The sequence below is a fragment of the Dromaius novaehollandiae genome, unplaced genomic scaffold (genome assembly GCF_036370855.1).
Source record: "Dromaius novaehollandiae isolate bDroNov1 unplaced genomic scaffold, bDroNov1.hap1 HAP1_SCAFFOLD_36, whole genome shotgun sequence".
NCBI classification, from domain to species: Eukaryota; Metazoa; Chordata; class Aves; order Casuariiformes; family Dromaiidae; genus Dromaius; species Dromaius novaehollandiae.
Window position 1 is genome coordinate 1,507,796 of NW_026991446.1, and position 27,551 is coordinate 1,535,346.

At 40.6% G+C, this 27,551-nt stretch overlaps 1 protein-coding gene across 1 annotated transcript in view; it reads left to right on the forward strand.

Moving 5' to 3' along the window:
• The window catches only part of LOC135326554 (gamma-2-syntrophin-like), a 119,045-nt gene extending 99,722 nt beyond the window's left edge, over window positions 1-19,323 (forward strand). Inside the window, exons 11-12 of the mRNA XM_064504368.1 lie at window positions 12,805-12,876; window positions 18,781-19,323. Of these exons, the coding sequence (XP_064360438.1) occupies window positions 12,805-12,876; window positions 18,781-19,038 (330 nt within the window). The 3' untranslated portion in view covers window positions 19,039-19,323. The remainder of the gene's footprint in view (window positions 1-12,804; window positions 12,877-18,780) is intronic.
• The last annotated feature ends 8,228 nt before the right edge of the window (window positions 19,324-27,551 follow it).

The window sequence follows — 27,551 nt, forward strand, 5'->3', positions numbered from 1 at the left end:
ACTTATGACACTTCCTATCATAGTTTTAATATCCACAAAGGCCTTGGAAAAGAGATAATTAGGTTTCATATCAGATTTAGCAAAGTCATTTTTTTGTGTCATCAGATGCTGTATATTCTCATGTTTTCCTGTTTTAAGTAGAAGTAAAATATACATGACATCTGCACACTTTCTTCCCCAGAATCTTCACTGGCCCTAGAAGTGCATCTTTTCTGTAGTTTATAGAGACAAATAGACTGAGATGATGTTCTCAGAGTTTAAATAGCTTGGGCTGTGAAAGTTCAAAAAGCAGATGCTTGGGAATGGCTGCAGCAGGCACTGACCTCTAATTGAGACTGAACTGAAGAATGTGTAATTTGTGTTTATAAGGCATAAGCATGGATCTACTGCCTGTGTTTACTCCATTCATTTCAAAAATTTCTTCCTGTTGTTTTTATGTCAGTCTGGTTAGTTAATTATACACTCTGTAACAGAATTCTTATCCACCCACTTTACAATATGTGAATCTGGATCAAGATCATTCCTGAATAAAGCCAATGAGTTTATGGTGAAGTTGCAGCTTAATGCTGAGACTAGAATATCTATAATATCTGTACTGAGGTCTGCTCTGCCTAAGAAGTGTTTTATTGGGGTTCCTGTTTTATGCAACAGTATCAGGACAAAACTTGGCAGATTTAGCGAAACTAGATTTTAGATTGCCCTTATGGAAAATGGATAAAGATATGGTAGGTGCCGTAAATATTACAGAATAGATAGCTCAAGGGGAAACAACTCTTCGAGTCATTGCCAGTGTTAGATTTGTCAATTATTCTGTAATCATGGCTGGCTCTAGGGGATAATTAAGGGCTAAAAATGCATGCATTTTTATTGCAGCTGATGGAGTCTGAATTATTGCCCTCTAGATGTTACCATATATAAATAAAACAGCAAACAGATGTGATTACAAAGTGCTTTCTATAAGCTGTTATTATGCTGTTTCCACTTATAATTGTATTTACTGTAAAAATATTTTAGTTCAGTTATATCCAAGGAATTCTGGGAGATTTTCTTTTTTGCAAGATAATACTTTATTTCTGAAGAAGCTAATTTTTTAAAAGAGTGGAAATTTATCCAAGAATATAAACATGACCGACAGTGAAGAGAAGATCTTGTTATCTCATCGTATACATAATTTGACTAAAAAATTAAAAATTCTTAAATAAAGATATGAAAAATCGAGTCTTTATTTTGAAATTATTATGAAGACTCCATCCTCAAAATTTATGTTTCGGTTATATAGATATACAAATGAAAAAAATGTAGTGGTTACAATAGGCATGTATAAATTAAAACAGTTCCTTCTCTGTAGAGTTCATTTTGATCTTAAGGCAATATACTAGACATCTAAGAACTAATGCATAATCAGCAACCTACAGCCTGTTCTCAAATCCGTCTGAAAACCAAATTTGCTGCACGATGTAGATGTTCATTAACTTCAAGACAAGAAATTCTTCAAGGCAAAAAAACAGTCAGTTTGAGTTTGGCAGATGATCACCTCTGCTGAAACAACTAGGAAAGTGGAAAGTGAATATGAATATTACGTGAAATGACAACAGTGATGGCCCTCAGGAGACAAACTGCCAGTTGTTTTAGAAAGAGTTATGTTTGTCTAGAGGAAGCAGATTCTCCATCTCTCATTCAGATAAGTGCATTAATCACTGACTATTATATATAATAGCACATCTAGAACCATATCATGTGTTAGATTACTGATTCTGTGATCATCTTTGTTATCTGCCATTAACCTGTTATTTCAGGCTCTGCTCATCACTGGTCACTGGATTTCCCTTTAATTTGCATGTGATTTTCCTGAATAAGTATCACTGATAGTTGCTGCCTGTGAGAATTTTTTTCTTATTAGAAATATTTAACAACTTTCAGGGCATTAATGACTGATTGGAAAAGCTTGGTAAAATAATGCTAAATTGCAAAACTGAGGCACATATTCAGTTTTGTATGGAAATTTCAGTGACTTGTAACTTGAAATTGGCAAAATAGCTGAAGCAGAATATATTATTGCTTATTTTGTTACTGTAGTTCTTAGTAATTATAGTCCTGGACCAATATTTCAGAGTTTTGTTGCTGTTCAGAGAAGGTTCAACAAAAAGGTCTCTTCTCCAGAAAACCTGAAATGTAACTATGAGAGAACAGATATGGGGTAGATAGAGAAAGACAGGGGGATATAAAAGGACAGTATTGGTAATAACCCACAACCCAAGTTCACAAAAGTATTGGTATAAAATTTGTGAGTAGTCTACAAATAGAAACTACATGAAGTAGTGTAGAGTGTTAGTGGTGAAGAGAAATGGAGTGGATGTATTTGTGAGGTAGTGAGAAAGGAGTTTTCTGAACTTTTTATAAAAGCCAAGAGGAATGCCAAGGAAAGATTTTTCTTTTTTCTTTCTTTTTTTCCTTTTTACAGCCAACAGAGATGTGCCTGAAACAGGACATACACTCTTTTTTGACCTTCCCAAGATCCAAAAAAACTCCTAGATCACATCATTGATCATAATTCACTTAAAGAAGCTGAAACAATAAGGCTGTTTGTCAAAGAATGTTCTTCCTGCATCCCTAAAGTAGCTTATCTGACTGCATTTAACAGATTTACAGATTTAATTCACAGATACCGTATTTACAGTTTAAAATTATGACACACTTTTGAAACTATCAAATATGAAAAACACCGTATCACAAATAAAAAATTATTTTTAGGGCTATGTTACTATGCAAGCTTTATTTTATTACATTCCGAAAGCATCTGATAAATTTCTGTCTATTTTCAAATCTTGAAAAAGTTCTGAATTCATATCCTAGAAGAAATTGGGAAGACATTATTCAGTGAACAAAATTTGCAAAAACATTCATTTAATAACAAAGTAGTTGAGATTTACTTGAAAATTTCCAGAAAAAAATATTTTGTATTCACAGAATAAGTGCTGTAATTGTGGGGAAGTTGTACTGTTTTGTTTTTCCTATCTTCTTCTTCCTCGTAGTTTAATATCATTTTTAGGTTCCAGTTTTAAAGTAATCCTATCTTTGAAGCTGTTGTGGTAGTCTTTAATGTGTTTTTTGAGATGATTAGATAAATAGCACTGAAGTGACTCAAGTGAAGACAGTTGACCGTCTATCCTACTTTTATTTTTAACAAAAGGAATAAATGCAACAGTACTATGAAAGCAATAGAAATAGTTATGAAGCTAATATACTCTATTTTATCAGTCTTTTACCTTGGACAAAAAATTACAGAGAAGAAAAGTACAGGTAATTTAATTGGTACATGAACAGTACTTTGATATGAAAGAGTACCGCTATTTAAGTGGTAAGTTGTTGGAAACTTGCACGGGAGGAGCCGACGGAGGGAAGACCCAGACGCTCAATATGAGTGATCAGTATACTTCATCTTTATTAGGCGTGATCTTCCTTTATATAGCACAGGACTAATCAGGCTCATACATATTGCAAAAGCTGAGCTCCTTATTGGTAATAGCAATTTTGTTTACCCCAACGCCTTCTGCATTACATCACCCGCAAGTTCCCAGGACTAATCATTGGTAACACATTGAAGCCAAGGACAATGTGTCCTTGGCTCTAGCTGTTTTTACTCTCGTACGGGACTTGGCTCACATCAACTGTGTGCGATATGCACTTAGTTCTGCTTCCTTTAGTTGTTCAATCTTCACATGACCTCTGCCCTCAAGCCAGTCCTCCACAATTCCCCTGTTTTTATTTTGTGCGAGAAAGACCTTTTCAGTTAATTGTTCAAGCTTTTGTGTTAAGCAGCCAAAAATCACTCTTACAGCAATTAAAATTAATACAATTATGAATAGAATACGTAGCCCTTCTTTGATCAAGCCCAAAATCCAGGTACTCACATTACCAAACATCTTTCTAAACAGATCATCAAACCAATTATACTGTACGGTGATTCTCTGGGTGTGGTCCTTTAGCCATTTCAATTGCTCATGGATTGACTGTCCATGATCAGAAAGATTAAAACAACACATTCCTTCAAAATCCTCACACCCGCGTCCCTGTGCTAAAAGCAGAAAGTCTATAGCTGCTCTATTTTGCAACACTGCATGTCTCAGGCTATCCATATCCTGTGACATTTCAGAGAGAATGAGAGAATTTGTGTAGTAACATTTGATTGCTTAACAGCCCAACAAGCAAGTTTATTTAGATTAGACATGGCATGCGCAACTGCAACGCTAGGAGCTAAAGCTGCGGCGAAAAACCTTTCCGCAGGTCCCCATAATTCTACATCATCAGCACAATCTGAACCTAGTTTTTTCAATTCACGCTTGCCTCGACGATTCTCACTTCTTCTATGTTTGATTGCTGCAGTCAGATTTGACCAACGCTGATCATGTAAGTCGTTCGGCCAGCGTTGAAATTTTTTCTTGAATAGTTCGTTTTGGTTGTAACGGTGGTGCTGTAACGGTGGTGCTATCCATTCTAGTACAATGGGTTCCGCCAACCCTCTTTTTTCCCCCGTTTTTATTTTGTGTTGTGTAATGGCTCCCATTAGGTATTGTGGGCCACATAAAATAGTAAGATCAAGTGGCTGATTTTCCAGGCGTCGGTGCGTAGCACGCGTAGTAATTAGCGATGCAATTTCCTGGAGTACCCGTTGCTGTTCCTCTGTGAGCGTGACGGCAGCCGCTGGGTCTGTTCCCTTCAGCAAGGGGCGTAGCAGATTTAAAAGCTCATTAGGAATGCCGACAACCGGACGGATCCATTGGAGGTCTCCTAATAGTTTTTGAGCATCATTGAGTGTTCTTATGTCAGTCCTGATTGTCAATTTCTGTGGTCTGATGGTGGCATTCGAAATATGCCAACCTAGATACTGCCAGGGGCTGGATTCCTGTACCTTTTCCGGGGCCACCACAAGTTCCTTTTTCTTTAATTGTGTGATTAGATCAAGTTTTTGTTCAGGAGAAAAGGGGGTTTTTTGTGCCAACAATATGTCGTCCATGTAGTGATATATCATGGTCTCTGGCCACTGTTGACGTAACGGTTGAAGTGCCGCATCGACATAGAGTTGACAGAGGGTTGGTGAGTTTCGCATACCCTGCGGTAGTACTGTCCATTCAAATCTTTGGTCTGGCCCCTCTCTATTGATAGCAGGGAGTGTAAATGCAAATCGCTGTTTATCATCTTCATGGAGGGCTATAGTAAAGAAACAGTCCTTTAAATCTACGATTAGCAGGTGCCAGCCTTCTGGGATCATTGCTGGGTTGGGTAACCCCGGTTGTAAAGCACCCATGTCATGCATCTGTCTGTTTACAGCACGTAGATCGTGTAAAAGTCTGTATTTGCCGGATTTTTTCTTGATCACAAATATTGGGGTATTCCAAGGGCTGGTAGATAGTCTTAGATGACCTTGTTTGTACTGTTCCTTTACTAGTTCATGTGCTTGAATGAGACTTTCCCGTTTAAGCGGCCATTGCTCTACCCACACAGGCTGATCAGTCCTCCAGCTGAGTGGGATTGGGAAAGTCCAGGCAATGGCCGGTGCTATAAAGGGTGTTCCGAGGTAAGCACCATACCCATCTGGGCAAGGATATTGCGCCCTATTAATGCTTGCACTCCTTCAGGTAGGGGTAAAATGGAAACGGAGCAATTAACCACCTTGTTCCCTATAGTCCATTGTAGCGTCGATGATTTCCGGGCGAGGGTGACCCCGCCTACTCCAGCTACCGTAGAGCTGGTCTCTCGGGTTGGCCAATGCTGGGGCCAAATCTTAGTGCTAATTATTGATACATCCGCTCCAGTGTCCAATAAGGCATTAGTGCGTATAGATTCTTCTTTATACCTTACAGTCACGGTTTGTCGGGGCCTTTGATGCATTCCGACAGTCAGTAATACTACACTTCCAGTGGAACCAAAAGCACCATAGCCTCGTGGTTGCTCTTTCGCTGGTGCCACCCCTACAGTCAGGTGGGGAAGCGGAATAAGCTGGGCTATTCTCGATCCTTGTGGTATGTGCATAGGAGGAAACATTGCTGAAACCACAATTTGTACTTCCCCGAAATAGTCCTTGTCGATCAATCCTGTCAAAACTTGTAATCCTTTCATTGTAGCGGACGATCTTCCAATCAGTAAGGCACCTACTGGCTCATGATGATTAATAATTACTGGTCCGTAGACATTCGTCCGGATTCTTGTTGGCTTTGTATCCAATAAGGTGGCGTCTACTGCTGTTGCCAAGTCCAGGCTGAGACTCCCTCTGGTGGCTGGTCGAAGACAAAGGGGTTCATGCCGTTCGGAGTGGAGCTGGGCGCCGGCTGAGGTGGTTGTGTTAACTGCGGGGGTTGCTGAGTTGTTGTGGTGAATGCCGCCTTTTGTGTCGTCGCGGGGCGGCTCGTCCCGCTTCTCCGGGCGTTTCCCGAGCCAGCCTTCCAACAAGCCGCTCCATCATGTTTGTTGCTTTTGCAGTTGGGACACCATACTCTAGTAGCTTGGCATTCTCTGCGAAGATGACCAACAACGCCGCATCGGTAGCAGCGTGCCGCAACGCCGCATCGGTAGCAGCGTGCCGATCGTCGATCAGGGGGGGTATTTCCGCCGGGATTTTGCAAAGGAGCAAGGGCAGCGAATACCTGTCTTTGATTCTGTTGCATATTATCCCGCAACGCCTGTGCTTGCTCTCTCATGCTCTCTCCTAATTGTTTCACCGCCTCTACTAGCATAGCTTGCGGTCCTACAGGTACCTGCGCCATTCTTTCTAGCCCCTCCTAGAGAGGGGGGGGGAGAGAGAGAGGCGGGGGGAGAGGGGGGGGGGGGAGAGAGAGGAGGGGGGAGAGAGGGGGGGGGGAGAGAGGGGGGGGGGAGGCGCTGAGGGAGGAGGGGGGATCTGCCGCATGGTCAATGTTGCTCCTTTTGGCAGGCCTGTGTTCCCAGACCCTCCCTGGGCAATAGTAAAGGTTCGGATCGAGGGGGGCGATGGGTATGGGGACACAGGGGACACCTCTGCATGCGGGGGTTCCTTGAACCCATCGGGGCTTCCCAAACGCTCCGCGGCGGCGGCAGCTACTTTTTTTTTTTTTTTTTTTTTTTTCTGAGGTGCGAGAGCATTAGTAACTGCCCTCCACGGCTTCATCAGCTTTTTTGCTGTCTTGTTGTCACTTATTACTTCATCAAACAACTTGTCCCCAAATTTTTTCCATTCAGTTTGTTCAAACACGGTATCTGGGTTAACAAAACACCCCTTAGCCACTCCGTAAGCTAATAGCCCTGGGAGTTCCTTATGACATTCTATTCCTTGAGTACCCCGCTTTTCTAAAAAGCATCTTAATAAATCATAAGCCGCTTGTCGCTCCATGGTTACTCACTTACCGTTGCAACCTTTGCAAGACCTGCGGCGAGACTTTCTGGCAGGACCCCGTCTCGTCCTGGGCACGGACCCCCTTTGTTTGTGTCCTCTCCACCTCCTCTGTAACTCTGGCACGTAGACCCCCTTTTGTGTCTCGCCGCCTTTAGCACAGCAGGACCAGCTGTCTCTAGTACTCCGTCGACTTCTGAGTTTTTAATCACCGAGTCCCTGACCGGCAGGGTCCCTGTTCGGGCGCCATTTGTTGGAAACTTGCACGGGAGGAGCCGACGGAGGGAAGACCCAGACGCTCAATATGAGTGATCAGTATACTTCATCTTTATTAGGCGTGATCTTCCTTTATATAGCACAGGACTAATCAGGCTCATACATATTGCAAAAGCTGAGCTCCTTATTGGTAATAGCAATTTTGTTTACCCCAACGCCTTCTGCATTACATCACCCGCAAGTTCCCAGGACTAATCATTGGTAACACATTGAAGCCAAGGACAATGTGTCCTTGGCTCTAGCTGTTTTTACTCTCGTACGGGACTTGGCTCACATCAACTGTGTGCGATATGTACTTAGTTCTGCTTCCTTTATTTGTTCAATCTTCACATGACCTCTGCCCTCAAGCCAGTCCTCCACAGTAAGTATTGGCAATTGTAATTGTAATTGTACGTTGTGTATATTGCCAATGTAACATAATAGGAATTGAGCTGCAGTGCGTAGCCATGGATGCTTTCAGTGGACTTTCTAACTCTACATATAAATCCTTATTTCTTTAGTTCACATCTTTGCTTGGATCTGACTACTCTTTATTGTGTGTTTTGTAGCATCTAGTTCAGGTTGTTTTAGACATCTTTAGGTTCCTACTGTTATATCATAGTTCACATCAGGAACATCTCTTGATATATCTTTTTCTTTTTAAAGTTTATATATAATTTTTGAAATTTTTTCTTGGATGATTTTTTCCCCTTTCATGAAGAAGCCAGTGAAGTGAATACTATTGACCTGGAAGTATTTCATCTTTTTGTCTTTACCTTTGTAAATATTTTTAGATTGATTGGATAATTCTGCTTACTTGTCAGATAGTGAAGCTCCTCTGTAGTCCAGGTATTAAAATCTTTTTCATTTTTTCCCTAAGTTTTATTCTTTAAATATATTAAAATTTGTTAATATTATTTAGGTACTGTAAATTTCCAGAATCAGGTTCAGTGTTCACAGAAGCCAAAGAGTATGTTCCTTTTGCCTTCAGTGAGTTTTAGATTAGGTCTAGGTATAGTCATGCTACAATTTTTAATTAAGTGTGATGCTCCCTTATATATGCCCCAAAATTATATTGACTGTATCTCCTTCTTTATGTTCTATATCTGTAGTGTAATCCTTTAGTATGTTTTGTTGGGTATCATTGCAGAATTCTCTTCTAAGGAATAACTGTTGTTCAGTTTGTTGTCTAACACATGGATACATATGTCCTGTATGCATGTGTCAAAATGATTTTAATTTTGTTGTTTTCTCTCTCCTGTTCTAAAATCTTAACAGTGTTTTTAAGAAAAATCAATGAATTATGTGCCCATTTAGAGCTAAGTATATTTTGAATTTGAGCATTCTTCTGAACTGATGTTCAGATTACTTGGTCTAAATACTTAAAACGAGAAGGCTTGAACAGTGTAGTTTAGTTTCTTAAATCCATTAGAATGCCTTTTTTAAAAATGAGGAGCTCACAGAAACTCACACTGAAGGAAAAAGCACCTGTTAAACACTTAGCACTTTTGAAAATCAGGTCTGTTATTCCAGTATCTCTTTATGGATTTAGAATTGTCACTTCAGTTTATATCTTCGTTCATTTGTATTATCCCTGTGTCCTCATGGGTGTTCATGTGGCCTTTCATCTGAGCTCAGCATCATCTGCCAGTTTATGAATGTGTTATTTTACACTCTTTCTGAAGGAATAAATATAACCAAATATCTACAAAAACAGTATTCAATAACTTTTACAATTTTTCACCAGGTAGTGCATTGAGTTAGCTAGGAGTTGGCTATACACCTGAAAAATGCTCAACAATGCAATTCTTTCTAATACTGTATAATTAGACTTTCACCATATTGTTGTGAATAATAGCATTCAGTTTAATTTGGTTATAAATTCATATATTAGACAAGAGTTAGGTGGAAGCTGACTGAATGCTACTAGGTATTCTCATATATTTTCACACTAGTTTTTACTCTTTGTGAGACCTAAATTCACATGAACGAAAGTGTGTCTCAGTCTTAATTGACCCATTCTGAATATAACTTTCTGAGATATTTTGTCAAATGCTTTATTAAAAAGTAAATATGTTGTCATTTTAAAACAATTCCAAAATATTGCAATGTATGGAATATTTAGAGGAACAATTCCAAAAGACAATAATGAGGAAAACTTCTTTATTGCTTAAAGGAATATATTTCAGTGTCTCATTTATCTTAGACCTATTTATTAACTGTGTTATGATGGATATGCTCATGATAAATTGAGACATCTTTTAAAACAAATGACGTGTATTGCACTTTTTGTGAACTCTTCTGATTCTTTGCAGCTTTTCTCATTGACTAGAAGTATATGATCACTTGCGATATTTTTAAAGCAATGCAGACTATAACAATAACATTTTAAACTTAGACATTCTAGGATAGTTCTAAGGAGAAAACTATAAATAATGTCAACTGCCCCTTTGGATTCCAACATCTTTTTGCATTATGTTTATTTCCCTTCCTTAAAATCCCTCCAAATGTCATTTGTGTTCTCCTGATGACCTTGCACACTATGATATTCAGGCTGTTTCACTCTTGGCTGTAAGTATGGTAGTTTTTCCTTGATACACACAGTAAAATAAAGACTTGGCTTATATAGCTGTTTGTGATCTATCATCCCTTGCTATCTCTGCACAAAAGGTCATAAGAGGTTACAGAGAGTCAAAGGATGAAAGAGATCCACAGGATAATGGGGAGAATTCTGAAGTATTCACAGTGAATTTAATGGCACAGCAGTGTTACCAGTGTCCATGGCAGCATCATTAATAGTAGCAAAAAACCCTAGCAGTTTAAATTAATCTTCAGGAATCAAAACAGAAGGTAGGAGCAAATGAAAATTCAGTTGTCTGGACAACTTTTAAGTTATACCCTCTGTCATTAAGTTCACTTTCATAAACAGCAAATTAAGCAGGTGCTTCTGCTTTTATGTCTTGTCTAGCCACTAATAGGGATGGAGGATTCTCATACTTTTAACTGAGAATGAAAAGAAATATTTTCCTTCCAGAAACTCAAGACCAAATAATGAAGTAGCTATCACTCTGCTATAAATCTTATTTTGCAAGAAGCATTGAGATCTTTTGAGAGTCAACAGTAATGGGCCAGAACCTGTTATCTTTAATTAGTTTATTTTCAAAACAACTATCAAAGTAAAAAAGACTTCCCTTTAAATAAGAATCAAGGAAAGACCTGCAGTACTTAGCCCGATGTCAGCATGTTTGAATGTACAGTATTCCCTTATGAATCTGCCATAATTCCTCAGTTCCAGTTGCTTCTAATCTTGTGTTATTGCCAACTCCTAACAATAATTAAAAATCAAAATTCAAATAAAATATTGATTGCACCTCACTAGAAAGAAAATAGTAACAGAATATTTAAAATCAGTAATGTATGACTCCAAAAATTACTGCACTTTATAAAGTAATGGGAGGACAAGTGTAATATTTAAAATTGCTTTAAATTGGTTTTCTAAAGCAGCTGACATTAGATTTAAATTTGACAAAGTTCCTTTAAGGTAGTATTAAGTACTTTTAAAGTTATCATTAAGTAATGTCTTGAGCTTTAATTTATGATGAAACAATGCTTATAATATTACAGAAAGAATTGTATTGCATTGTATTTAGGTGATTTTTTAATTTAATTTTTAAAATATAAAAACTGTCAAATGGACAACCATGGAATATGAGTCCCTTTACATCCTGAAAAGATGTGGTGATACAGCTTTCACTTCCAGGGGTCTTCAGTCTCATTTGTAATATGTGATTCATCTCAACTAAGTTTGGTTTTCTGAAAGCTACATATCTAATCTAAAGTAGTTATCAACTTCTATATCCAGTGACAGAAAAAGAAAAAGCATTTCCACAGTCTGTTCATAAACCCTATGGCAAGGATGTAAGACAACTTGGAGAAACCACTGTCTTGTCTTTTTTTTTTTCTTTCCCAAACATGAGGGAATTAAAATCAGATTTATGAAGAATTAGATTAGATTGTTAATATTACACACTTCTGATATCTAAATTTAAGTGAAATGTTTTGCATGCTGGGAAGAAAGATTTTAGGTAAATTCTGGAACACTGCTTTTAAACCCATAGCTGTGACAGATATGTGGCAATAATGCCCATTAGTTCCTGTTGGAGTGGACACAAGAGCATATAAGATTAGACAGAAATTAACACTGAGTTCACATTACTCTTCAAACAGCATTCAGGTGAAATAACTTTTAGTTACTGACAAAAATCACCACAGTCTGCTCCTGAGTTTTGTGGTGCTTTTCAGAGTTCGGTTTAGTCACATTCTCCATGTATCTGAACAGTCATACCTGTGCATTCACCAAGAAAAAAAACATGACTTTGCTGTAAGTAATATAAAGAAAATAATGTGTATTCGCCTTGTATTTTTTATATTTAGAGGTTCATGGTTTTTTTCTTGAACTGCATAGGCTAGATCCTGTTTTTAAAAAAAAGCAGATGATTATCACATGATACCATGACCTAGACATTAGAGAGAAAAACTTCAAATATCATTCCAACTGTCAAGCTATAGCAGCCATTAATGTCAACAGGATATTGTAACAAAATCAAAAGAAAACAAAAAATTCCATTTCTTTTTAGTATTAAGAAATATAGGCACACAGCTGACATTCTTTCTAATGTCAGATATTGTAAATATATAGTCCTTTTTCATTTTTAATATAAAATTAAGGTCCTCGTGTTCTAGTGTATGTGAATTCAAAGCTGAATTTAGGATCACATCTTGGTTTATTGATTTAAAATTTTTATTAAATTGGGGAGTGCATTTGAATGACTCTGAATTTGAGAAAGTTCTGTCTGTTAGCATTTTGTAAAATAAATATGGTTATGTACCTCACCACAGAGATTACAAAGAGGTTTCCATCATACTGAAGTAATAATAGAAAAAATGTAATCAAATATGTTTTAATTTTAGTAAGAACCCTCTAGGTTCTGTTTCTTTAAAAATGAAATGCTATTTGGCAGTCTTTTTTAAATCCTGGATATTAAGTGTAGTAACGTTTGAATATTTTTATAGTATCCAGTAGAATAATCATTGGTGAAATCTTTTTAATTTTTCATCTTTTCATAATTTTAATAGAAATATGTAAAAAGAAATATGTTTTTTAATATTTTCTTTTGATATTATAGGTAAGCACACTAGACTGGGTACGAGCTGAAAAAATCTATAACCTCTGTGAGGTTCTGTTTAAAATTCACAAGGTAGGTTTCCCAAAAATTACGATTATGCTATTTAGTAAAAAGAGTTTATCTCTTCAGGTTAATGATGATCTCAAGTTAAGATTAACTGGTAGTAGCTAACATTCAAGTAGTTCATCTGTTGTTATAAAGCCTATTCTTTGCAGCAGCTGCATTGTCTATGTAAGTATAAGAGACTACAGCAAATGGATTAGGTTCCAAGCGAGCAACTTACTAAAATACTTCCAAATTGAAGACATTTTTCAGTATTACAGCCAGCCATGTCAATTATGAATGAAACAAACAGCTAATCATAATGAAGCTTGATATTGCATTTCTCTTTAATGAGTCAGATTTTTACATGACTGTGACAAAAAATGCTTTCTTTGTAATTTTGATCTATGTAAGGTACTTTTATTTAATTTGCATAATAAGGAATACAAAATTCTGTCCTTGTTAGATTGTGAGTAACTTACTAACACTATAATTGGTTTTACCTTACAAAGGACAACATGGTGCATTCATGTATTGTAGGGTTTTTTCCTTTTCTTTTTTGCATAGTCTAGAGACGTTGTCGTGTTTTATCTCTTTAGCTTGTCCTGAGGAATGACTTTTTGGCCAGACATTAGCAGTCTGTTTATAGAATTGATTTGTGAAAGATATTTTTATGATAAGTTCCATCAGATAGATTAAGTTAGTTCTTTACCAGCTAATCGGAAACTGCTTTGCAGGTGAGAGAAATAACTTGATCATCATCATTTTGGACAGGGAAACCCAAGCATAGGTATATTAAAAGTATGCTTGTAGAGTCGCAGAAGACTGAAAGTAGAGCCATAAGAAGACTGTAATTCACCTGAGTCCCCAGACTGCACTCTAACTGTGAAATTATACTTTCCTTCACTATATTTGCAAGCTATGAAGTTTACACAGGATGATGTCCAGAAAGACAGTAATGGTACCAGTTTGCAGCCATCCAAATGGGAAGTTAGCTGGAAAAAACTTGTACTTATCTCTCTCACGTTCTGTATGAGTGCTTTAACTACTAGACTACTTGCTGTTAGAATTACATCAAGAAATGCCATCCTAAATAAGAGATATTTCGAAGAAAATAAAAATGAGTGAATTCCCAGAAAAAAAGGTTTTCAATAATTCAGTCTTTTTTCATGAAATGCTATTTCATTGAAAAATTCCAAACCAACTGAAAACAATTCTGACCAGCTGCTGACCCTTTCCTTACTGTTATTCCTTTGACCACGTGCTAGTGTTCTAAAGAAGATGGGTTGGTCTGCTGTCTGTACGTAACTGCAGAAGAACAGTAGCTCGCCGACTGAAGTTCCATTACTGTAAGGGAGTGCTAGTTACGGATGCTTCTCTGATGCAACACAGTTATTATTCAGGACAAGTTACAGGAGAAGATCAAAAAATATATCTTTCAGAGAGCTGACAATAACATTCGATCCCCCTTTTCTGTCTGGCTCAGCATGGAGTTCCCTGTTGCAGTAAATGACCAAATTCTTTAAAGAATGGGGTGACAGGTATGGATAGGTACAACATCTCGACCACTCAAACTATTTGTTCCAAACTAGCTTTCAACAACACGGGCATACTTCCTATGCTTGTTTTGCTGATAATGACTAAAAAAAAAAAAAAAATAGAAAAGAAGAACAAACTTGAAAATATGATCAAGTTATAACCACAGAGCAAAGAATATGTGAGATGACAGAAACTACAAAAATAGTTCTTAAACATGTGCTGACATCTGCATTTTACAGAGGTGTCATTCGCTTTAGCTGACAGCTAAAGGAGCCTCTACTGATTTCAGTGGCCAATTTTGCTGTTGTAAATGAAAAGTTCAGCAGTTCCAGCCCTTCAGCCAGAGTGAGGAGATTCCTTCACTGCCTATCACTGCAGCAAAGGGCAGAGGCTCTGTCCCAGGTTATTGATTCTATTTCCTTAAAATTTTATTAAACCTTATATTTTCCAGATAAATAAATTGGGCAGCGACAAAGTAGATACTCGTCAAGCCTTTTGAGAAGGGTTTGCTGTATAGTAGGCATTGTTTTTGTTTTCTCTCCTATAAATGTTACTACTGATTTCATACTCAGTCCTTCCTTGAATATTCTGGTAAGGTTAATTTCAAGGACATCACAAGAATTTGCTTGAAGTAAATGCTGAAAAAAATGAAAACAATGAAAATTCTTAATTTTCATTAAGAAAAAGTGGGAAATAAACTACCCACAATTCAACTCGTAATGTCCTTGACATTTTAATAGATGAATGCTTAATTCCAAATCTTAGTGATTAAATTAACTAATTTACAAAAGCTTGAACTCAACACTGAAGTTTCTTTTCTGTTGGTTCTTTAGTATACATGACAAATGAAGGAAATTGTGTGAATCAACAAACATGGACAAAATTCTTAAGAGATTAAAGCTTCTGCATGGCAGACTCAAAGGTGGAATTCATGTTGTAAAGACTGCAGTTTTGGGAGAGCGTTTTTAAAGATTTTCCGAAGCTAGTTAGAACTACTGTAAGGGTGTAGTGGAGAATATTGTATCATTTTGGTTCTTAGGAAAGATGGTTCTTAAGGCAAGGTCAGTTGTTACACATCAGATTGCAAGCTTCTCGTGTTGATTATAACATAAGTTAAAAATGGAAAATAAGAATTCAATATGGAAATTAGATTTTAACACAAAACACTTGCTATATTTTAGGTTTGTGTGTGTTTACATATGTACATATATACACACACACATGCAAACATAAACATACATATGCAAATATGTGAATGAATATTCATATTTCACATTCTCACACTTGAATATACATGAACATTCAGTGGTAACAACCAGATGATTGAAAATCTGATCTCATTTATCTCATTTTTCCCCCTACATCTTAACTCATACTCCATATTTACTGGAACTGTTACTGAAAATCTGTATAGTTCAGAGGCAAGAACATTAGATACTTTTTAAAAATCAATCTGCCTTAAAAAATTTCATTTTCTTCTAATACGTAGTGTTTCCACACATCACATTTTCACATTCAGTCAAAGTAAAAAAATATATATGTATTAGTCTAAGAGCCAGGGTAAGCATTACTGAGTCTCAAAGCAGAAGTAGGCTTAATACCTATTAGTCCATGGCTGCTGAAAAAGAGGTGACACTTGGGAACATAGGAGAATCTCTGCTCAGCTTCCATTTCATCAGTCCAAAAAAGCATGGGAAAATCGGTTTGAACTGCCTCAAGACCATTCTCTCCTAGAATAGCTGCAGGGCCATTTTTGACAATGAAGTGCAGTGTACCCTGCTGGTATTACATGCCACGTCCAAGGTGCCCCCTAAAACACCCACAGCACACATCACAGCTTAGGTTTGAGTAAATGGCATAAAGTTAGATATGCCAGCTTTATGTTACTCAGTAGTTCACGAGCACAAGCAAAATTCTCAGTTCCCACATGAGAAGTTTGGTGCTGTTTGTGAATATGGGGCAGTACCTGGAGGAGAATGTGCTAGCAGAGCAGTTTTTTCTTCTGCTTTTTATTACTGAAAAGGGAACCTTCACTGCTCTCCTGTGAAGGTGGTTGTGTGTTCATCTAGAACAGGAAGGACACAGGACCCTAAACTTGTAAGCATTTATTTTATACACATGATTGTAGGTTACATTTAGATGTTCAGATCCCAGTTGTTTGCTTATTTGTTTGTTTTTATGTACATGGGTTGCAGGTCCAGACTTTGGTAGGTTATGATAGACTACTATAGGTCCTGGAAAAATGAATGCAAAATCTTTGAAGTGCTTATTCTGACTACAGGATTCTAGGACTTGGGTACAAAGCTGCATTCTGATCTTTTCAAAGCCACCTATGTCCAGTCCAGCATCTGCTTTTATCCCATATCTGGCTGACTAGAGACCTCTCCTAAACCCAGAAACAAAACGCTCTTTACAGGTGACATTAGAGCGTAACAAATGGGATTCTCTTTGCAAAGTCCCTTTTGTTCTTTCACTGTTCTCTTCCCTGTGCCGTCAAAGAGAAAGGGAGGTGGGAAAGAGCCCTATCTAATATATAGAAACTAAAACATATATAACTTGAAAATTCAACTGGTGAAAATATTTAAATCTATAAGCAGCTGGAAAGACTGGCTTTTTAATTTAGTTTTCTTTTTCTCAGTTTTCGTGCTAATCAATGATAAACTGAAACATAAAGGAAGTTTCTTGTAAGAGTGTGTTTTCATTTACAAAACCTTGTGTTACAGGGATGTATTTTGATTATAAAAGAGTAATGTGGAAGTTCTGGTTTGTCCTGAAGTTGATGGCAGGGTCTCACTTCACTGCCCTTGTAGTTGCAGGGCACACTGGCAGCTACTAAAGGACCTGTGTAAGCTCATGTTGTCATTTCCAGAATAACCATTAGATTGTTAATAAATTACTGCATTAGCAGACTGGAATCCAACTAGCGTGGAGTACTTGTACTCTGCTGTAAGACTGGTGCAGAGCTCTTCAGCTGCATTCAAGCAAGTCAGGAATTTCCCTCCACTTGATTGTAAACAAAATGTCATTTCTTTGAGCTTATAAGAAGTTCTTTTCAGTGTCACCTCTGAGTAATCTATGACTGGACCAAAACTGTAAAATGAAATGGGCTCATTAAAAGTGCTTCAAGAAATAGAAACTCAATCTTTCAATCTTACAAATCTGAGTTTAGTGTTTGGGAAACACTTTAAATAAGATACCATTCATTTAAGTCTGTTTCAAAAGTAATTTCTTTCGTAGAAGCATTTATCACTATATGGGGGAGTCTTTTGTTTTATTTCATCTTTAAAAGGTTTTTTTTTCTTGTTTCACAAAATCACACTAATCAGTTCCTTGATTAACTGTGCAACTTAAACTAGGTATGTGGTCAGCTAAATTTATCTCAGATACAACTCCACTGACTGCGAGGGGCTATTTCCTGCCGATTTTTTCATAAATATGTTAGTTCAAAGGGGTGCTATTATGAAGACATTTGAAAAACCTATGATGAAAAAACATAAAAGAATATATATTATATAATATGTATTTATATATATTTATATATTTACTTTTATAATAGATTATAAATTCAAAAGCTAAAATATTTAAATTAGAGGGAATTGCTTTACTTGGAACTGGTATCTGACATCATAGTCACAATTTTTGCTATTTTAAACGGTCCATTTTTATAAAGTAGGTAAGACACCATTTTGCTTATAGAAGTTTGAATTCAAGTTCACATATAAAACAAAAAATAGCAATTCACTTCCAAATGGTTGATCACAGGATAGCTGGAAAAGGGGAGAAACAGAACTGGAAGGATATAAAATATAGTTCCATATATTATCAACACACCTGCTAATAGGTGTTCCTCTCTCTCTTCAGCATGATAGTGCAGACGTTTTAGTCATCACCTGGAATCATGGATGAATTTTTAAGAAACTTCTCCCACCATCCTCTGGAGAAACAATAGTATGCTATCTGCTCTACAGCCATTGGCTTTCTTAGAAGTTCTGATGCACTCCCATATGCTGTCTCCCAAATTTATCCCCAGTATCTCTCCAAAATCCTTCTTTCCCTCTTTCGTTGGTAGGCTTGTTCTCTAACCTCAGTCAGAGAACTTCCTTCTGGTCACCCTCCTAATCATCCCTTCCTCCTCAACTTCATTACTATAAAATCCTTTTAAATTACAATGTATGTATTGCTTAGATTACTTTGACAGTATTTTGGAAGTACAGAAGTAGCTCAGATTGTATATACAGGTTAAAGTGAATAAAAAGTAAAAGAGAAGTTGTCTTTGCAAATATTCCTTAATTCTCAAAACATTGCTTCAAGATAATTGTTAATATAACAACATAAATAAGTGAGTACCTGTCATTTACAGAAGACAATGTTGCCGTAACTGCTTGTTTTTGCTAGATGAAGAGTCACATACTGAAACATGTCTTTCAGCTCTGGCTTGCTGATGATTGCTGGCTACAAGCAAACTTGTATTTAGGTATTCATCAAGACTATGATCTTGAAGACCAGAGGCCATATTGTTTCAGTGTTATGGTTGGACATGGCAAGAGTCATTATTTCAATGTAGAGCTTGGCATTGAGTTGGCAGTGTGGGAGAAATCTTTTCAAAGAGCAATTTTCTTGGAAGTTCAAAGAACAGGGGTAAGTAATGAATAATTTGAATCCTGGAGCCATTTCATCAGTAAAATATTCTGTAACAAATTTTAGCAAAGTTACTGCATATGTTTAATAATTGTTTCAGATTAATATGCACTGTGAGTAAAGATCTGAGTATACTTTAATACACCAAAGGCTTCTGAAAGCTTCATCATCACATAAATATTTATCTGTCTATGACTGTGTGATAACACTGTATGAGTATATTATGACAGTTTGAAAATTAGAAGTAGTAATGTATAAATTTACTTTGATTACAATAAACTGGAAATTGATACATTCTGCAACTGGAAAAAAATTTCTGTGGAGTTTCTTCAGGACACCTTAAACAGTGTCCTCCATAAAGCTTATTTTCCACTTGCATAATATAAATTTATTGTATTTTGCATAATAGTTCTATTTTCAAAGAACAAAGAAAGAAGTATTTTGCTCTTACGTTGTTAATTGTAATTTAGGAATGACTTTATTAACATTGGAAGAATTTGAAAAATCATTGTAAAATCATTGTGAGAACAAATTTTGTCATATCACTCTATCACTCTTTACTGAATAGTAAAATTCTCTCAAGCTATTCTTTTCACAGACCAGAGAATACATTTCCCATTAGGTGATATGAAATTTAAGATGCAGATTCCTCATACAGTTATCTACAAGTGGGTGCCTATTAGCCTTGTGGTGTCTAAGCTCCCATGAGAGTTAGTGAATGGAACCCAGAGAATGATTGTGCTTATCCTAAAGCAGATATTTTATCCTAAAGGAGGTATTTTGTGGTATGAAGACAAAGCAGTTCTATTGATTTTGAGTTAAGTTGTAACTTACAGCATATTTATACTATATACCATTGCTATACATAAGGAAGTTATTGCTGAACATCTATATCTGTACTCCCAACTGAACTGGATGAGTAGTACGTGAATGTATGGGTTAAGAGTATAAGCCTTCTCTATTTCAAAATCTATTTACACATTTTAGCACAAATGCAAGCTTGAGCTGGTGTGTGCTAGTTTGCAGGGGCCTCCTAAAGATGTTTATGCTAGCCAAAGCACACTGGATCATGGTATTGCATTAGCACAGCTTGCAAGGAGCGGGAGTCCCAGCAAGACTGTTGAACCAGCTTTTCTACGTTTATGTATATTTGGAATTCCCAGGAGATTTCTGCATGTTCACTTAGAAGAGTTTTAATAATCTCTTTGGACTGATAGGGTAACAAAAAAGATTTTGTGATGGCAATGTTGTTGTTCGTGCACTTCTGAGAAGGAATGCAGTCCTTCAGAAAAAATGTGATTCTTCCTGAAAAATTGCTAGGTTTCAGGGAGGGATTAGTAATGCATAAAGGATTTTCTCACGCAAACTCTTCAAGAAATAGTGATGAATCCATTTGACCAACCACGTAATTATCTTATCCATCATCCATATAAAAAAGAGATAATACAGAATTAAAGTGTAAGAAGGGTGGGGATCAAATTATTTGGTAACTGATTTAAAAGACATTATTTTGTCTTATATGACATTGTGAAGTGTTTATTGTTAAATCTCAAAACCTGATGTTCTGTTACATTCTAACAATCTCAAAATTAAGGGACAATTATTCACTTGTGCAATGATCTTTGTCATTTGAATTCAAGAATCTGCTAGCCCAGTATAGCACAAAAGATATTAATATTTCTTCCAGTCATGGTTCAGCCTATCTGAAGACTCCAGCTGAGGCATTAGATTAAAAATCTGGTTGCAATGCATAAATTCCTGTGTGTGTATTCCCATATCTTAGTTTTCTGTCAGTCAGTTTCATACATTCAAGTTTGCTATAAACCACTATGCCAGTAGGGTACAAAGTGTTGTGGTCACTCTCCAGCAGTGAAAAATCTTTCTGATTCCACTGTTTCCTTTCTTACCTCAAAAAATAAATGCTGCTTTTCATGTCCATCTTTTCAGAAGGATATCAGGACTAGCATGAATGAAGTCTGCAATTTAATGTTACGCAGAATATTTCTAGCCACATAAAGGGGACTGACATTTCAGCATCCAGAAAATTAAAGGTTGTCACCTGTAGGTTCATTTGTCCATAAGACTTCTTTCTTTTGAATAAGGACCATAATTGCAGTGGGAAGCTTTCAATTTTCATTTCAGAAATATTATGCTGATAAAACACTATTTTAATATTTAATTTTTTAGAAATTAAATTTCCTAAAAAAGAAACAAGAATAGTTAAAACAAATGCAATTAATCAATTCCTTTTCTGTTTTGTCAGCAGCGATGAATTACTTTTCAATGCTGGTGTGTCCTGCCAATCCCTGTTTTTGCTCTGTGATCATAAGCAATGTTCCACAGTTATGAAAGATCACAGAGCTGAAATTAACTTATCTCAAAGTATCCTGAGTTCGTTATCTTCTTATTCCAGACTTTAGCATTTCCCTCTATCCACTGAATGTTCTTCAGGATGATCAAGTCAAGTAATAATTTTAAAGAAATGTTTTATACAATATCCTTTCCTCAGCTTTGTTTCTCTTTCCTGTTTTGCTTGATGGACTATCTCTGATTGAGTATCTAGTCCTGGGTATTTTTGACATCTTCTCTTCTATTAGTCTTTCTAAATTTCCTCTTTAATATCTTGTCATAGATTTTACGAGTTCATCAGTTTAATTCATTTCTAACCCAAACATAATATTCAGGTCTGAGAAGATGAGATTATTTTCCATGACATATCCATTGCTTAAATTCTTTCAGAATCCATTCTGTGTTTATGTTTTGTTTTTCACTTCTTGTTTTCCTAGTAAATATTTATGGTTTTAAAATTTTCTGTGTAAAACATACCCATATAATACTTTCTTTCCATCTATCCTTTGCAACTCAGACAGTGATCTATACAATCTCCTCATTCCTACAACTGCTCGCTGTTCTGAAGTATTATTTAATTTTGCATGTGTATTCTATTAAAAATGCCCTGAAAGAGGTCACTAGCACTGATCAATAATCATACAGAAGTGAATAGATTAGCTCCAACTGATTTCAGTAGCCTTTGCATGAAACCAGTGTTTTCTAATAATTTCCCTTTAAATGCATTCATTTGACTATATTATATATAATATCAACACAGTAGTGACTATATGCCTATGTACTACTTCCTGACCTTTCATTAGCAATAATTGTTTTATAATATGAAAAGTATTGCTTATATTTTAAATCACATACTTGCTTTTGTGATATTTTATATATTGATATATTGATAGCTGTGAGAGGTCAAATAGAAAACTGCACAAAACTGCACTGACATTTTAAAAACCTGCATTTTCACCAAAATAAACAAACAGGTGAATAGCTCCAAAACTCTAAGATGCTCCAGAAAGAAACAAAATTAACTTGTATATTTTGGATATTGTTCTCAGTCCACTGGAGGTATCAATAAAACTCCCATTGTTTTCAAAATTAGGAGTTAGCTGAAGAGATTCCACTAGATAAAAATTCAAATAGCTTCTAAACTATTTTTGCAATGAATAGCAATGCAGTCTTGTATCCAGTTCTTCTGTGATCGTGATCAATAGTAGCCTACTCGTATATTTTAAACTTTTTTTTCTATTTTAATGTTTCTATTCAAAAATAAAATCTGTAAATATCAAAATCTGGGTGAGACTGCTAAATAATTACAGCATAATATTCCATTATAAATCCATCACAATATTGTTGGACTCAAGTAAAATGTGATTAGAGGGGTATTGGAAAGGCAAGGCAGAGGCAGAGAATAGGTATCTCCCTACTCATGTTTGTATCACAGCTAACCTAGCTCTTGCGAGAACTCAGAAGACTTTGGGTGTCTAAGCAACTCTGCAGTCAAAACAAATACATTGATTGTTTCTAGGCATCTTTAGGAATTAAGTGGTGCTTGAGAAATAGGATTCTGAATCACCCTCTAAGTTTCATCAAGAAATGTTCCCCTACATAAATAAAATTTAGCAGAAATTAGGCAGTCAGAATAAGAAGTAATTGTCATTTCTATCTTATGAATCTATTAATTCTTCATGGCAAACTAAGAAGATGAATAAAACAGGGTTGATGAATGTGATGCTCATGAGTGGCAGGATCATGGCTGCTTGCTGTGCTTGTGAGGTCACAGCAGCCTGAGTGCCTCCTAGGCCAGTGGCAGGCTCATGGCTGCTGTCTGTCTTTGTGAGGTCACAGCAGCCTCAGTGCCTCATAGGTTAGTGTCCAGCGCCCCCTGCTGGCTGTGCTTGTGGTGTCACAGCAGCCTCAGTGCCTCATGGGTTAGTGTATATCGCCCCCTACTGGCTGCACATGTGAGGTCACAGCAGCCTCCGTGCCTCCTAGGCCAGTGGCAGGCTCCTGGCTGCTGGCTGTGCTTGTGACATCACAGCAGCCTCAGTGCCTCTTAGTCCAGTGGCAGGCTCCTGGCTGCTGGCTGTGCTTGTGAGGTAATAGCAGCCTCAGTGCCTCCGAAGCCAGTGGCAGGCTCATGGCTGCTGGCTGTGCTTGTGAGGTCACAGCAGCCTCAGTGCCTCCTAGGCCAGTGGCAGGCTCCTGGCTGCTGGCTGAGCTTGTGAGGTCACAGCAGCCTGAGTGCCTGCGATGCCAGTGGCAGGCTCCTGGCTGCTGGCTGTGCTTGTGAGGTCACAGCAGCCTCAGTGCCTCCTAGGCCAGTGGCAGGCTCCTGGCTGCTGGCTGAGCTTGTGAGGTCACAGCAGCCTGAGTGCCTGCGATGCCAGTGGCAGGCTCCTGGCTGCTGGCTGTGCTTGTGAGGACATAGCAGCCTCAGTGCCTCTGAAGCCAGTGGCAGGCTCCTGGCTGCTGGCTGTGCTTGTGAGGTAATAGCAGCCTCAGTGCCTCCGAAGCCAGTGGCAGGCTCATGGCTGCTGGCTGTGCTGGTGAGGTCACAGCAGCCTCAGTGCCTCCTAGGCCAGTGGCAGGCTCCTGGCTGCTGGCTGAGCTTGTGAGGTCACAGCAGCCTGAGTGCCTGCGATGCCAGTGGCAGGCTCCTGGCTGCTGGCTGTGCTTGTGAGGTCACAGCAGCCTCAGTGCCTCCTAGGCCAGTGGCAGGCTCCTGGCTGCTGGCTGAGCTTGTGAGGTCACAGCAGGCTGAGTGCTTGCGATGCCAGTGGCAGGCTCCTGGCTGCTGGCTGTGCTTGTGAGGTCACAGCAGCCTGAGTGCCTCCTAGGCCAGTGGCAGGCTCATGGCTGCCGGCTGTGCTTGTGAGGTCACAGCAGCCTGAGTGCCTCCTAGGCCAGTGGCAGGCTCCTGGCTGCTGGCTGTGCTTGTGAGGTCACAGCATCCTCAGTGCCTCCGTAGCCAGTGGCAGGCTCATGGCTGCTGGCTGTGCTTGTGACGTCCCAGCAGCATGAGTGCCTCCTAGGCCAGTGACAGTCTCCGGGTGGCTGGCTGTGCTTGTGATGTCACAGCAGCCTCAGTGCCTCCACGGCCAGTGGCAGGCTCCTGGCTGCTGGCTGTGCTTGTGACGTCACAGCAGCCTCAGTGCCTCCGAGGCCAGTGGCAGGCTCATGGCTGCTCGCTGTGCTTGTGAGGTCACAGCAGCCTCAGTGCCTCCGAGGCCAGTGGCAGGCTCCTGGCTGCTGGCTGTGCTTGTGACGTCACAGCAGCCTCAGTGCCTCCTAGGCCAGTGGCAGGCTCCTGGCTGCTGGCTGTGCTTGTGACGTCACAGCAGCCTCAGTGCCTCCTAGGCCAGTTGCAGGCTCCTGGCTGCTGGCTGTACTTGTGAGGTCACAGTAGCCTCCGTGCCTTATAGGTTAGTGGTCAACGCCCCCTGCTGGCTGTGCTTGTGAGGTCACAGCAGCCTGAGGGCCTCCTAGGCCAGTGGCAGGCTCATGTCTGTTGGCTGTGCTTGTGAGGTCACAGCAGCCTCAGTGCCTCCTAGGCCACTGGCAGGCTCATGGCTTCTAGCTGTGCTTGTGAGGTCACAGCAGCCTCATTGCCTGCGATGCCAGTGGCAGGCTCCTGGCTGCTGGCTGTGCTTGTGACGTCACAGCAGCCTCAGTTCCTCCCAAGCAAGTGGCAGGCTCCTGGCTGCTGGGTGTGCTAGTGAGGACGTAGCAGCCTGAGTGCCTCAGGTGTTAGGGGGCAGCAGCCTCTGCTGGCTTTGCTTGTGAGGTCACAGCAGCCTCAATGCCTCCTAGGCCAGTGGCAGGCTCGTGGCTGCTGGCTGTGCTTGTGAGGTCACAGCACCCTCAGTGCCTCACAGGTTAGTGGGCAGCAGCCCCTGCTGGCTGTGCTTGTGAGGTCACAGCAGCCTCAGTGCCTCCTAGGCCACTGGCAGGCTCATGGCTTCTAGCTGTGCTTGTGAGGTCACAGCAGCCTCATTGCCTGCGATGCCAGTGGCAGGCTCCTGGCTGCTGGCTGTGCTTGTGACGTCACAGCAGCCTCAGTTCCTCCCAAGCAAGTGGCAGGCTCCTGGCTGCTGGGTGTGCTAGTGAGGACGTAGCAGCCTGAGTGCCTCAGGTGTTAGGGGGCAGCAGCCTCTGCTGGCTTTGCTTGTGAGGTCACAGCAGCCTCAATGCCTCCTAGGCCAGTGGCAGGCTCGTGGCTGCTGGCTGTGCTTGTGAGGTCACAGCACCCTCAGTGCCTCACAGGTTAGTGGGCAGCAGCCCCTGCTGGCTGTGCTTGTGAGGTCACAGCAGCCTCAGTGCCTCCGAGGCCAGTGGCAGGCTCATGCCTGGTGGCTGTGCTTGTGAGGTCACGGCACCCTCAGTGCCTCCTAGGCCAGTAGCAGGCTCCTGCCTGCTGGCTGAGCTTGTGACGTCATAACAGCCTGAGTGCCTTCGAGGCGACTTGCAGGCTCCTGGCTGCTGGCTGTGCTTGTGAGGTCACAGCAGCCTCAGTGCCTCTGAGGCCAGTGGCAGGCTCATGGCTGCTGGCTGTGCTTGTGAGGTCACAGCAGCCTGAGGGCCTCCTAGGCCAGTGGCAGGCTCCTGCCTGCTGGCTGAGCTTGTGACGTCATAAAAGCCTGAGGGCCTCCTAGGCCAGTGGCAGGCTCATTGCTGCTGGCTGTGCTTGTGAGGTCACAGCAGCCTGAGTGCCTCCCAAGCCAGTGGCAGGCTCATGGCTGCTGGCTGTGCTTGTGAGGTCACAGCAGCCTGAGTGCCTCCTAGGCCAGTGGCAGGCTCATAGCTGCTGGCTGTCCTTGTGAGGACGTAGGAGCCTGAGTGCCTCCTAGGCCAGTGGCAGGCTCCTGGCTGCTGGCTGTGCTTGTCAGGTCACAGCAGCCTCAGTGCCTCCTAGGCCAGTGGCAGGCTCATTGCTTGGAGCTGTGCTTGTGAGGTCACAGCAGCCTCAGTGCCTCCTAGGCCAGTGGCAGGCTCCTGGCTGCTGGCTGTGCTTGTGACGTCACAGCAGCCTCAGTGCCTCCACGGCCAGTGGCAGGCTCTTGGCTACTGGCTGAGCTTGTGAGGTCACAGCAGCCTGAGTGCCTCCTAAGCCAGTGGCAGGCTCCTGGCTTGTAGCTGTGCTTGTGAGGTCACAGAAGCCTCAGTGCTTCAGAGGCCAGTGGCAGGTTCCTGGCTGCCGGCTGTGCTTGTGAGGTCACAGCAGCCTGAGTGCCTCCTAGGCCAGTGGCAGGCTCCTGGCTGCTGGCTGTGCTTGTGAGGTCACAGCATCCTCAGTGCCTCCGTAGCCAGTGGCAGGCTCATGGCTGCTGGCTGTGCTTGTGACGTCCCAGCAGCATGAGTGCCTCCTAGGCCAGTGACAGTCTCCGGGTGGCTGGCTGTGCTTGTGATGTCACAGCAGCCTCAGTGCCTCCACGGCCAGTGGCAGGCTCCTGGCTGCTGGCTGTGCTTGTGACGTCACAGCAGCCTCAGTGCCTCCGAGGCCAGTGGCAGGCTCATGGCTGCTCGCTGTGCTTGTGAGGTCACAGCAGCCTCAGTGCCTCCGAGGCCAGTGGCAGGCTCCTGGCTGCTGGCTGTGCTTGTGACGTCACAGCAGCCTCAGTGCCTCCTAGGCCAGTGGCAGGCTCCTGGCTGCTGGCTGTGCTTGTGACGTCACAGCAGCCTCAGTGCCTCCTAGGCCAGTTGCAGGCTCCTGGCTGCTGGCTGTACTTGTGAGGTCACAGTAGCCTCCGTGCCTTATAGGTTAGTGGTCAGCGCCCCCTGCTGGCTGGGCTTGTGAGGTCACAGCAGCCTGAGGGCCTCCTAGGCCAGTGGCAGGCTCATGTCTGTTGGCTGTGCTTGTGAGGTCACAGCAGCCTCAGTGCCTCCTAGGCCACTGGCAGGCTCATGGCTTCTAGCTGTGCTTGTGAGGTCACAGCAGCCTCATTGCCTGCGATGCCAGTGGCAGGCTCCTGGCTGCTGGCTGTGCTTGTGACGTCACAGCAGCCTCAGTTCCTCCCAAGCAAGTGGCAGGCTCCTGGCTGCTGGGTGTGCTAGTGAGGACGTAGCAGCCTGAGTGCCTCAGGTGTTAGGGGGCAGCAGCCTCTGCTGGCTGTGCTTGTGAGGTCACAGCAGCCTCAATGCCTCCTAGGCCAGTGGCAGGCTCGTGGCTGCTGGCTGTGCTTGTGAGG